This window comes from Salvelinus fontinalis, chromosome 17 (assembly GCF_029448725.1).
Source record: "Salvelinus fontinalis isolate EN_2023a chromosome 17, ASM2944872v1, whole genome shotgun sequence".
Taxonomy (NCBI): Eukaryota; Metazoa; Chordata; class Actinopteri; order Salmoniformes; family Salmonidae; genus Salvelinus; species Salvelinus fontinalis.
The window spans coordinates 31266716-31280126 of record NC_074681.1 but is presented as its reverse complement, the minus strand read 5'-3'; the positions used below and the strand labels follow the sequence as shown (position 1 = coordinate 31280126).

Genomic DNA, 13411 nt, shown 5'->3' with positions numbered 1-13411 from the left:
GTGTGGGGTATTGTGTGGATCTTATCAGGTACATTTGTAGATCTTTCAGCATAACCTAAAAATCCATTCAGTGACCGCTATGCCGAAGATATTGTATAAAGTTACACTGGCAATAGAGATCAGTGTTCTTCAGTACTGTATGTGCTAAAATCAGTGTTGTAAAGTACTTAAGAAAATATACTGTGGTATCTGTACTTTACTATTTATAATGTTTGACTAGTTTTACTTTTACCTCACTACATTCCTATTGAAAATTATGTACATTTTACATTTTCCCTGACACCCAAAAGTACTTGTTACATTTTGAATGTTTAGCAGGACAGGAAAATTGTCTAATTCACACTTATCAAGAGAACGTAGTCCTGTGTAGCTCAGTTGGTAGAGCATGGCGCTTGCAACGCCAGGGTTGTGGGTTCGATTCCCACGGGGGGCCAGTACAAAAAAGTATGAATGTATGTACTTGTAAGTCGCTCTGGATAAGAGCGTCTGCTAAATGACTTAAATGTAAATGTAATGTAAACATCGATGGTCATCCCTACTGTACTGCCTCTGATCAGGCTGACCCACCAAACACATGCTTTGTGTTTGGTAAATAAATACAAATATTTAAAATGGTGCCGCCTGGTTTGCTTCATATAGGGAATTTGAAAAGATGTATACTTTTGCTTTTACATTTGATGCTTAAGTACATTTTTGCAATTACATTTACTTTTGAAACTTTAGTATATTTAAAACCAAATACTTTTACTCAAGTAGCGTTTCACTGGGTGACTTTCACTTTTACTTGAGTCATTTTCTATTAAGATATCTTTACTTTTACTAAAGTATGACAATTGGGTACTTTTTCCACCAATGGCTAAAATACCATGAACGTTTTGCCCCATACTGTGCATGGCATATAGTGCTGTACTGACCATAAATAACCACCAGAGGGCGACTTATGCCTGTGTATGGTCCGTCCTCCAACAGCAACCTGTTGTTGATTATAAAGGGTACAAATGGGAGAAATGTTGTAAAAAGAGAAAAATTACAGAAATGGTGAAAGACAATACTTTTGAAGTTAAATCCTATATTACACAATCATCAAGTCATCATGTTTCATATACTGAGCTATTGAACAATAATGATTGTTGGTTGAATCAATTTGCCTAGTGGCATAGAGTTGAGCAGACAAATGTTTAGAATTTCCACACATGGGGATTTTTTGTTGTTGTAGGGACTGACATTTTTTCAGGCCTTTTATAAATGCATTTCATGCTATTCTAAGTGATTTACATGATAGAAGACATTAGCAGAATATTTTTTAATGCCACACAAATGCCCAAATGCAGGCTACTGTGCAATTTTGGAACTTTATCAATTTTTTTGTATTTATAATAATTTGTTCATACCATTAGTGTTATTTTATATCACTGTTATTATTGTAGTCTTATTTGATCATCTAAACCAGTTCTTTAAATATGATAAATGTGTTTTGTTTCATTCTGTTTAGACATTTTGTTGGTTAAATTAAGTTCGATATGTATTTCTAAGGGTGTACTCCTTATTTAGTTTAAGATACGTTATAAGTAAAATAAATATCATTAACCTATTGCTGTCATTTATTGGGTTTAAACCAGTTCTCAAGTGTTTCATTTCATTCTGTTGAGCCATTTTCTTTGTCCAAATTAAGTTTCAACCGTAATGTTGTGTTGGCCGTGATATAATATCCTGCTCATGTTTTCCCTATAAACAATGGCTTAACTTACTTATTACCCTGATAATGTTTGGACATTTTTGTGAAGGTTTGGTGGTGTGTGGCTATTAGCATATTATACTGCAGGCCTGTGATATGAAGGCAGTGCGCACCGGCGCTCCAACTGACTCTGACATTTGACCTTGAGGTGAGGAAGAATGATTTAGGCCTACCAGAGTTACTCCTAGAATCTAACAATCTATTTCTTATCTTTTAAAAAAATATTCCGTTTTTATTTTGTTGTTGCCTACTTCTGTATGGCTATAGTCCTATCAGGCTACTATAGGTCTACAATCTGACAAGTATAAAGAAATTAATGTTGGTGTCGTAGCATGCTGCCGGCATATCTCTTTCTCACTCTCTCTCGGGCCTAAGCTTTTCTTCCTTTATATTCCGTTTTTAAATATTAATATCACACAGTGGACACCTAAGCCTATAGGCCCATGCTCTGGTGCATTTGGTGCTCAAATCTCTGACAGCTAAACCATGAGGTGGACACTTATTGTTTTAGGAAATTAAAAATCAAGAAAACAATAGGCTATAACGTTTTGCATAGGCTACACATCAAAACATGGGGAATAGTATTTTTGTAATTTGTTATAGGCTGTTTTTAAAGACATGTAAATGTGCTTCATTTGGCCGATATCGCTTGTCTGTTGATGGCGCTGGCTGCGTGGATGGACACCCTGATGGATTACGCATATTGAACCGATAGGCTTACATTTCTTAAAATTCTGATACATTAAAATCTTCCCTGTCACTTTTCCGGGGCAAAATTTTCCCAACAGAAACTCTGACATATAGTATACAGTGCCTTCGGAAAGTATTCAGACCCCTTGACTTTTTCAACATTTTGTTACGCTACAGCCTTATTCTAAAATGGATTAAATAAATAAAAATCCCTAATCAATCTACACACAATACCCAATAATGACAAAGTGAAAACAGGTTTTTTGAACTTCTGTCTATATTCTGTCTATATAAGGTCCCACAGTTGACAGTGCATGTCAGAGCAAAAACTAGGCCATGAGGTCGAAGGAATTGTCCGTAGAGCCAAGAGACAGGATTGTGTCAAGGCACAGATCTGGGGGAAGGGTACCAAAACATTTCTGCAGCATTGAATGTCCCCAAGAACACAGTGGTCTCCATCATTCTTAAATGGAAGAAGTTTGGCACCACCAAGACTCTTCCTAGAGCTGGCTGCCCAGCCAAATTGAGCAATCGGGGGAGAAGGGCCTTGATCAGGGAGGTGACCAAGAACCCGATGGTCACTCCTACAGAGCTCCATAGTTCCTCTTTGGAGATGGGAGAACCTTCCAGAAGGACAACCAGCTCTGCAGCAGTCCAACAATCAGGTCTTTATGGGAGAGTGGCCAGACGAAAGCCACTCCTCAGTAAAAGGCACATGACAGCCTGCTTGGAGTTTTCTAAAAGGCACCTGAAGGACTCTCAGACCATGAGAAACAAGATTCTCTGGTCTGATGAAACCAAGATTGAACTCTTTGGCCTGAATGCCAAGCGTGAACAGAGCAAAGTACAGAGAGATCCTTGATGAACACCTACTCCAGAGCGCTCAGGACCTCAGACACTGGTGAAGGTTCACCTTCCAACAGGACAACGACCCTAAGCATACAGCCAAGACAACACAGGAGTGTCTGAATGTCCTTGAGTGGCCCAGCCAGAGCCCAGACTTGAACCTGATCGAACATCTGTGAAGAGACTTGAAAATAGCTGTGCAGCGACACTCCCCGTCCAACCTGACAGAGCTTGAGAAAAATGGGAGAAACTCCCCAAATACAGGTGTGCCAAGCTTGTAGCGTCATACCCAAGACGACTTGAGGCTGTAATCGCTGCAAAAGTTACTTCGACAAAGTACTGAGTAAAGGGTGTAAATACTTATGTAAATGTGATATTTCAGTTTTTAATACATTTGCAAATATAAAAAAAAATGTTTTTTGATTTGTCATGATGGGCTATTGTGTGTGTAGATAAGGGGAAAAACTATTGAATTAATTTTAGAATAAGGCTGTAGCATAACAAAATGTGGAAAAAGTTAAGGGGTATGAAAACTTTCCGAATGTACTATATATAGTATAGGCTACAGTAGGCTACATAATACACTTTCCAGTGACACTGACTCACCCAATGATAAAGATGAAGCATAGGCTACTCATCGGTGATGGCCGATGTGCTCGTGTCAATATCTCAAGATAAGGTACTTCGAAAAACAGTGCTGTTGGCTCAGAATCGCTCAAAAATTCAACAGGAATAACACTCAGAATGTCAGACTAGAAAAAATGGTGGCACATGTACTATCAATTGCATTATGTGACAAATCACAAAAGGAAACACAGAGAACTGTTTTTATCCCTGGTGAATTAGGTCAAAGGTCACTATGGATCTGTCTCAAATGGCACCCTATTACCCATAGGGCTCTGGTCAAAAGTAGTGCACTATAAAGGGAATATGGTGCCATTTGGGACACATCCTAAGTTATTCTCATTCTGTAATATGTTCTCTCAGCATGTTAGTATATTTATAAGACGAAAAGGCTACATGATGAAAAAATGGTTAGTTTCTATAGACAGATCAGTCTTCTCTTTTCAGCAGTAGGCATTAGCTTTCCAAACAGTAGGCCTACATTTTTCTCACGATTTGTATTTGAAAATATACTGACAGACGCAAAAAACAATAGAAATATAATCCATACATGGCAGTTCCCATTCAAGTCAGGACTGGCAGCCATTGCAAGTGTAAAGAGTTTAACCAGTGTTAGCGGTTCCAAAATCCTTCTATGGAGTTATATATATGGCTGCCCAAATTGCGGCCTTCCTGACTGTAAGTGCTTGTGATAAAACTTATTCCACAGCTATTTTTTACAAGCTATTGATCCTCTGTGGAAAAATTATGCTCTCAGGTGTAGTATTTTGAAGTATTTTTCTGCTGTCTGTTCAGACAGGAGTAGTATCATTTTTGGTTGATTTCACATTGAATTGACATTAGTTGAAAACTCAACCAAAATGTAAATCAAAACTAGACGTTGAACTGACGTCTGTGCCTAGTGGGACCTGAGATCTACATACATTTCTAGAAAGCAGCTCTAGACGGGCGAGTGATATTCTACAGTGCACAGCGCTGGTGATTTTTGGAGGGTTTTATCAATATCTCCAGCAGAAATGAAATATGCTATTGAGTTATTTACCCTGGCTGTCTGAAAAAGCATTAGGGGAACAAAACTCCAAGGAGCATCTGCATTTCAAACCCAGAACAGAGCGCGGCAGAGCAGCATGATAAGCCGAGCAGCACAAACCTAGGCGGAGTCCCAAATGACACACTATTCCCTACGTAGTGCACTACTTTTGACCAGAGCCCTATGGGTTTAAAAGTAGTGCAAAATGTAGGGAATACGGTGCCATTTGGGACGCGGACCTAATGGCCTCAGATTTTTCAACATAAGATCCACCGCTGCCTCTGCTCTGACCCTCTGAGTGCAGGTAGGGTGAAACACAGAAACACCTCCACAGATTCAAAGCTCCCAACCTGCCTCTTGTTCCTCCTCATCATAAAAACACAAACCCTGCTGATGTAGCACAGAGCTACGGGCCTTAAACTTAACACTAAGGTTTTCCAGAAATCCCAGTTGGAAGGTCCCTGGATGCCCTGCTTGTTCCCACATGAAAAACATGGGAATTTGTGGAAAGTTACTGGAATTTTGCAAAGCTATTTCTGTTAAATTAGTCCCATAGTTTGTAATACCCAAACCCTGACCCCCTCCCTCTCACTGCTCTCTGTTAACCCCAGCTGCCCAACCAAGCGGACCTCTTCTTTATATCCCATTGCTATGGAACCGTTTCGCCTGCGTGGTTGTGAAAACCTAAGCTGTGTGTGAATGACTTGGTGGGGGTTACAGTTAATCAAGCTGCGGTGCCACATAGCGTCGGTTCCTGTGAAAACCCTGCCTTAGCTCTCCTCTCACACAGACAGCCATCAAGACCCCCGTTAAAGCAATCATTGAGCACAGCTATTTTATGTGTGTTTGATGGTGAAAGCTGGCTCTCAGTCCTCCCTGTGTTAGTGAGCCCGGCCCTGCTCAGTTTAGTGATGTGTGGCAGGCAGGCCAGGCTGTAGCAGCAGACAGCAGTATGGTGGGTTCCGTGTGTTCCGTGTGTTCCATATCTTCTATGTCTTCTGTTGTGTTCCGCTGCTCCTCCCTCATCAGGCTGTGGTGGATCTAGAAGGCTGGCTGGGTTCCAGAACCCTGGCCTCTACCTTCTGTGCTCCGCTCAATAGCATCATGGGAAGCCCCCACCACCGGGAGATCTGCATTGTTTGACTCTCTCATCTGGTAGCCATGAAAGCACATTTGCATACCTATGTATTTAAAAAAGAGGAGATGGATGTATTATCAGACCAATGTGCCCATATCTACATATTTTCTAAATCCATCCTCTCGTTTATTATGTTATTGATGGTTTTACTGATGGTTTTACTTGATGGTTTTTACAACTTTTTTAAAGATTGATAACCCATAACAACGCATGCCTTCTCATGGAAATGTGATTTATAGAAGTCATCCCAACCCTATCTAGCCAAATGCTCACTAACAGTAAGGTGCACTCTGCAAAGTGACATGTGTACTGTGCTCTTCCTTCTATTACCAAGATAAGGATGTCATTGCAGATGCTGTTTGCTGTGCAGTCTAGTGATGCTTGTATCTTTCATGGACGCTGCCTCTCATCTGTGGAATGTCTCTGTTGAATTGTTCAAGTGTGCGTGGCCATATTCTGGGTTACATTTGGTTCCGCCACCCCATCTGGTATTGGCACCAGTCCTCAGTTGTGTTGCCAAAACGTGCTGTAGTTCTGTACTGTATGTTAGTATTAAGAAGCAGAGGGGAATACATATGGAGCTCATCATGCAGCCTTTTGTCTTATAAACCTACTAACATGCTGAGAGAACATATTACAGAATGAGAATGACCTAGGATGTGTCCCAAATGGCACCATATTCCCTTTATAGTGCACTACTTTTGACCAGAGCCCTATGGATAATAGGGTGCCATTTGAGACATCCATAGTAACCTTTGACATAATCCACCAGGGATTAAAAACAGTTCTCTGTGTTTCCATTTGTGATTTGTCACATAATGCAATTGATAGTGTACGGCCCAACGCAGGAGATGAGAAGCAGGTACAGGGAGTGAACCATTTAATACAGACGGACATGTAACGGAACAGGGACAGCGTCTGGACATAAACACGACACAACAAAATGTTACTACAGGGAACAACACAGAGGAGCAGACATATATGCAGGGGTAATCAACATAGTGAGGGAGTCCAGGTGAGTCCAATGAGCACAGCTGCGCGTAATGATGGTAACAGGTGCGTGTGATGACGGGTAGCCTGGCGCTCGAGGGGGAGCGGGAGCAGGCGTGACAGATAGTATATGTGCAACCATTTTTTTCTAGTCTGACATTCTGAGTGTTATTCCTGTTGATGTGTTGCAGGGTTGATCTGGGAGGATGAGGCCACCCAGCAGATCCTGTCCAAGGAGCTGTCTAAGCTGAGGAAGATCCCCTACAGACGCCTACAGGACTCCAGCCCCCATGTCTATAGCAGCAGCAAATCCAGGTCACTCTTCTGGCAGGCAGCACCATCCATCACACCTGTGCATACACACACGGACACACACGTATGCATGCAGACAGACAGGCGGCAGGCAGACTCTAGGAGTGCACATGTTAGAATATGATGACTGATGAGCTGGTTTATGTCTGAACGGATCTAGTTTCTAGCTCTGGATAGTCCAGGTTATCTGTCTGACTGTCTGTCTGTCTGTCTGTCTGTCTGTCTGTCTGTCTGTCTGTCTGTCTGTCTGTCTGTCTGTCTGTTCGTTCATGTGTTTATATCTGTCTCTCCTTCTCTCTCCTTTTTCTATCTATTTATTGCTGTCTCTCACACTTACTCACACCTCTCACTCTCCATGTCTGGTCCAGACCATCTACCCAGGCTATGGACTCAGGAGACAAAAAGATCAAGCCTGTGGATGTGGATCTCAGTAGAAACCTTCAGAACATCCTACAGCGTCTGGGCCTCCTTTCCCAGGCCTCGTCCCCCACTGGCCCCATGAGTCCCAGCAAGGTAAGGGCCCCCCCTGGCCAACTTCAGAACCCTGCCCTCCAGACCCCCAGGCCCCTGCTTTAGCCTGGGATGAGCAGCTGGATCCTTTTTTACTTCTCCATAGATGCACGTCTCTATAAACACACACTCATGTGTACACACACACTCATGTGTACACACACACACACACACACACACACACACACACACACACACACACGCAAATCACACATACACGCACACAAACTAACGCTGCGGGAGCTGTATCATTATCTATCCCCTTCTGAAGGGTTGGTGAATGGCTGTTGGTTGACCATTCACAGGGATAGTTTCCTGCTGGATTATTATGAGGGAGATAATGCCCACCGTGGGTTCAGGAGTTCAGTTCCTTAATTAGTAACACCCACATGATGGGCTCTATGTAATTTCTGTTCAGGGGGGTGACCAACATGGCCTAGCTGAATGAGAGGGCCAAACCCCTGCTGAGGTCCAGGCATTGAGGGGTTGGGGAGGGTACCCCTTTATTTATCAAGAATGGGGAGAGTATCCCTTTATTTATTAAGGATGGGGTTGGTGGAACACATTGGGGGGGGCTTTCGTTTGAGATGAGTATGTGGGAGATGGATGGATCTTAGAGTGTTGTTGACCCGTCCGTATAGTGTGCTTCTTAGGAAGATATTACATACTCTCATCTTATTGTTAACATATTAGCAATTAACGTTTCATTTGATGGTGGTGTATTAGCTGGGGATTTAAGTGAAGCACTAAGTAAAGATGAACACTTTGATCTATTTGCTAACACTTTCTATGAAGTTAATGTGTATAATGCTATATAATGACCTTTATATAATGCGTTATAATACATAAATAATGTGTTTTATTATCTTGCAGAGTGACCGTTACCAATCTGGCGTCTTCTCTGACTACTACCGGCCCAAGTCCCAAGGAGAGGGACATTTTTCCCCACTGTCCTTCCAGCCTCCCTACCAGGACAGACACTCTGCAGGGAATGGAGACCTCCTTGTGGCTGCCCTCAGGCACTACCTGTCTGGGCAGGGACCTCCCCAGACCGGGGGGGCCCCCAAAGTCCCAACCTTGCCCTCCCCTCTTCTACGCCTCTCCTACAGCAACAGTATAGACAGTACTGGGCCTAAAGAGAACTCTCAATCCCAAACACCCAACCTGGATAGACTTTTACTCCTCAAGACAGCTGGAGCCAGTCAACCCTCTAGTCCAAAAGACCCCTTCAATCCAGTGGATGGTATGTGCTGCTTTTTACTCTACAAGTTCTTCCTTATTATTCCTCTGTGAACAAATTATCGCTATCAATAGTTATGGATCTGCTGAAAATAACGGTATAGCATGTTATTAGTTGTTAATTAAGGCATTGACATCTAGCATAGTTAGAACTCTTCTCCCTCTCATCCTCTCTTCTCTTCCCTTCTCCTCTCATCCCCTCTCCTCCTCTCCTCCTCTTCTCTCCTCTCCTCTCCTCCTCTACGCCTCTCCTCTCTTCCTCTCCTCCTCATCTCTCCCATCCTCCTCTCATCCCCTCTCCTCTTTCCTCCTCCACAGAGGTGTTCATCAATAAGTTTCTGAAGAACGTGGGCAGACACAATGTGGACGTGGACGATATGAGTCCAAAAGACCTGGACCAGCTGTCTACACTGATCGCTAACGCCCAACAGGTAGAAAAAACAACAACGTTTTTGCACTTGTCTTTCTTGCACAAACCCTCACACCTTTCTTACTAGCACTGATTTTGCTTTTTAGGAAGATTTTACTTGGAATTAATGTGATGGTTGGTTGTCTTACCTAGACACCGATGTTGAATGCACTGTCTGTAGTTTCTCTGGATAAGAGCGTCTGATAAATGACGAAGATGTAAATGTGAATGCAGGTAGTGGATCAAAAACAGCCTCAGGCCAGACCAGGACCAAGAGACCTGGGGGAGGAAGAGGAGCAGGAGGATGAGGAAGGGAATGAGGGGCCTGGGGAACAGGAGGGGGAGAAGGAGGAGAGTGACCCTCCATCTGCCACAGAGAAAACGGCTCCGGAGGGCAATCTCCTAGAGGAGTCTGTGGTCCAAGGTACACAACCCTGACGGAACTGGTTACTTGGAGAAGACCTCCATCTGTAGTATTAACTCACCAACACCTTTGTATACTCATTGTATTTCCATGCCAACTTCAGGGTGACTAGTTCATATTGGCTGCTCTGTTGATTTGAAATGCAGTCAGACTTTGGCAAAAAAGTGTCAGCTAAAAATATTCACAAACCATAAGGTTCCCTTCGCCTTCCAAAAGGGCGAAGGGAAGAGTATATCTGCGTGGCTGTTATTTGAGATATGCAGAGTTGGTTTGCTTTCTGCTTAATATTATTCTTGTTGTCAGTAAACACTCAGTCTCTGTTATTTCCTGACAGAGCGACAAATGGAGGGAGACAGAGAGCCAGCAGGCTCCAATGACAAGGTACCCCATTTTGATTCTTAAAGTGATAAAGGGTTTGAAAGAAAGTGGAAATGTCAAACGGAATACTGACATTATAAATGGTGATATTATACCGTGTGTAGGGTATGAATCATCCAGAAGAGCTGATTTTCAAAAGGATTTTGATGATAAATCTGCAATGTACTGTAGACAGTAAACCAGTTAGTATACACAACATAGAGAAGAAGTATGTTTTGAAAAAGGGATTGAAAGTGTTGTAATGTTGTCAGTTTGCATACCTATCTTTCAAACAGTTATTATTGGCTTCTGTCCTATTGCTTCCTGCTTCCCTAGAACTTGATGAGAGAAGCAAATTGCCTCCTCTCCCCTATCAAAACAGTTCCTTAATTCAGTACACATGGATTGTAACAAAACATGTCTCATAATCAAGATGAAAAAAAGCCATAATGTAGTTATGATTGATTTGTATTTGTTATTTCTGTGCTTCCTGAGATCACCGTGACTTTTGTTGTTTGCGCTGTAGCTAGATCACCGTGACTTTTGTTGTTTGCGCTGTAGCTAGATCACCGTGACTTTTGTTGTTTGCGCTGTAGCTAGATCACCGTGACTTTTGTTGTTTGCGCTGTAGCTAGATCACCGTGACTTTTGTTGTTTGTGCTGTAGCTAGATCACCGTGACATTGTTCTGTGTTATTTCAGCCCCAGGATGCCGCCGGCTTATTTGGAAAGCTTCTGGCGTACCTGGATAAGAGTGAGTCCCCAGCCCAGAGACTCCAGGGAGATTCCCCCGGCCAGGCTGGTGTGGGTGCAGGGCTGGGCAAGGGCAGGGGTGTCGGTCTGGAGAATGTCCGCAGTAAGACCACTCAGGCCGAGGTGACGACCATATTACACATACAGTTTCAAGAAAATTTCTGCATAAATTGGTCATTAAAATTTGATCTGATCTTCATCTAAGTCACAACAATAGACAAACACAGTCTGCTTAAACTATAACACACAAACAATTATTTGTTTTCACATCTTTATTGAACACACCGTGTAAACATTCACAGTGCAGGGTGGGAAAAGTATGTGAACCCTTGGATTTAATAACTGGTTGACCCTCCTTTGGCAGCAATAACATCAACCAAAAGTTTTCTGTAGTTGCGGATCAGACCTGCACAACGGTTAGGAGGAATTTTAGACCATGCCTCTTTAGAAAACTGTTTCAGTTCAACAATATTCTTGGGATGTCTGGTGTGAACCGCTCTCGAGGTCATGCCACAGCATCTCAATCGGGTTGAGGTCAGGACTCTGACTGGGATTCTCCAGAAGGTGTATTTTCTTCTGTTGAAGCCATTCTGTTGTTGATTTACTCCTGTGTTTTGGGTCGTTGTTCTGTTGCATCAACCAACATCTGTTGAGCTTCAATTGGCAGATAGCCTTACATTCTCCTGCAAAATGTCTTGATAAACTTGGGATCTCATTTTTACGTCGATGATAGCCTGACGCAGCAAAGCAGCCCCAAACCATGATGCTCCCTCCACCATATTGTACAGTTGGGATGAGGTTTTGATGTTGGTGTGCTGTGCCTTTTTTTCTCCACCCAGTGTTGTGTGTTCCTTCTAAACAACTCAACTTTAGTTTAATCTGTCCACAGAATATTTTGCCAGTAGCGCTGTGGAACATCCAGGTGCTCTTTTTGAATGCTTCAGACGTGCAGCAATGTTTTTTTGGACAGCAGTGGCTTCTTCCATGGTGTCCTCCCATGAACACCATTCTTGTTTAGTGTTTTACATATCGTAGACTCATCAAAAGAGATGTTAGCGTTTTCCAGAGGTTTCTATAAGTGTTTATCTGACACTCTAGGATTCTTATTAACCTCATTGAGCATTCTGCGCTATGCTCTTGCAGTCATCTTTGCAGGACAGCTTACCGTGGACTGATGAACATCAAGGTTTTTAGAGATACTTTTGTAACCCTTTCCAGCTTTAGGCAAGTCAACAGTTCTTTAATCTTAGGTCTTCTTAGATTTCATTTGTTTGAGGCATGGTTCACATCAGGCAATGCTTCTTGTGAACAGCAAACTCAAAATGTTGTGAGTGCTTTTTATAGGGCAGGGCAGCTCTAACCAACATCTCCAATCTCATCTCATTGATTGGACTCCAGGTTATCTGACTCCTGACTCCAATTAGCTTTTGGATAAGTCATTAGCCTAGGTGTTCACATACTTTTTCCAACCTACACTGTGAATGTTTAAATTATGTATTCAATATAGACAAGAAAGATACAATAGTTTGTGTGTAATTAGTTTAATTAAGCAGACTGTGTTTGTCTCTTGTGGTGACTTAGATGAAGATCAGATCTAATGTTATGACCAATTTATGCAGAAATCCAGGTATTTCCAGAGTTCACCTACTTTTTATTGCCACTGTAAGTAGAACCACAATGACTATGTTGTTAAACCATTTTGGTGTTATCCTCAATGATTTGAAATGCATTGTGTCCACATGTGTCGTTGAATTGTGGTTTAATTTGTCACATAATCAAGGTGGCAGTGCAGAAGAAGTCGACCCACTCAATGGACGTGGAGGAGGTGGCTGCGGTGGAGGGCTGGATCCAGGCAGTGGAGCCTCCTGCTGCCAAGATGGTCTACCAGGAGCCCCTTAAGAAGAAAGTCAACATCCAGGAGCTGCAGCTAGATGTCAAAGCTGCTGTGGCCAAGAAGAAAACAACTGATGATGACTACGGCTATGTCATCACTGACACAGAGTGAGTAGTACCTTTCATAAGTAATGAATGAGGCAACCACAGCTAATCATTCAAGGTTCGATGTTTGTGCGGAATTGCATTTAGTATAGTACAAAGGAGTCTTTTTTAGGCCAGGGCCAACTATGGTGAATTGACAGGTGTCGACATGTTGTGTTGGGTACGCTAGATCAGTAGCAACCATTTGCGTCCATTGGTACAGTTCTGTTTGTACCATGAATTTTGTTTTTATTTTTATTTACTGTCTTGAATAGGCATAGCTGGAGTTGCTTTGAAACAAACCATTACAAATGGAAACAGAAATGTGCTTTAGATGCTAGACACCCAAAGGCCTACTGTGTCCCTGTCAGAGTAATT

At 42.4% G+C, this 13411-nt stretch overlaps 1 protein-coding gene across 2 annotated transcripts in view; it reads left to right on the top strand.

Annotated features, from left to right (window-relative positions):
• The window catches only part of LOC129814156 (receptor-type tyrosine-protein phosphatase N2-like), a 151678-nt gene that overhangs the window by 29524 nt on the left and 108743 nt on the right, over positions 1 to 13411 (top strand). For both annotated transcript variants that reach the window (XR_008753236.1, XM_055867000.1), the window contains exons 4-11: positions 7245 to 7368; positions 7734 to 7878; positions 8749 to 9118; positions 9433 to 9545; positions 9758 to 9947; positions 10282 to 10328; positions 11006 to 11179; positions 12837 to 13057. Coding sequence is in view for 1 of the 2 variants with exons in the window: in XM_055867000.1 (XP_055722975.1) it covers positions 7245 to 7368; positions 7734 to 7878; positions 8749 to 9118; positions 9433 to 9545; positions 9758 to 9947; positions 10282 to 10328; positions 11006 to 11179; positions 12837 to 13057 (1384 nt within the window). In the remaining variant the exon portion in view is untranslated. The remainder of the gene's footprint in view (positions 1 to 7244; positions 7369 to 7733; positions 7879 to 8748; positions 9119 to 9432; positions 9546 to 9757; positions 9948 to 10281; positions 10329 to 11005; positions 11180 to 12836; positions 13058 to 13411) is intronic.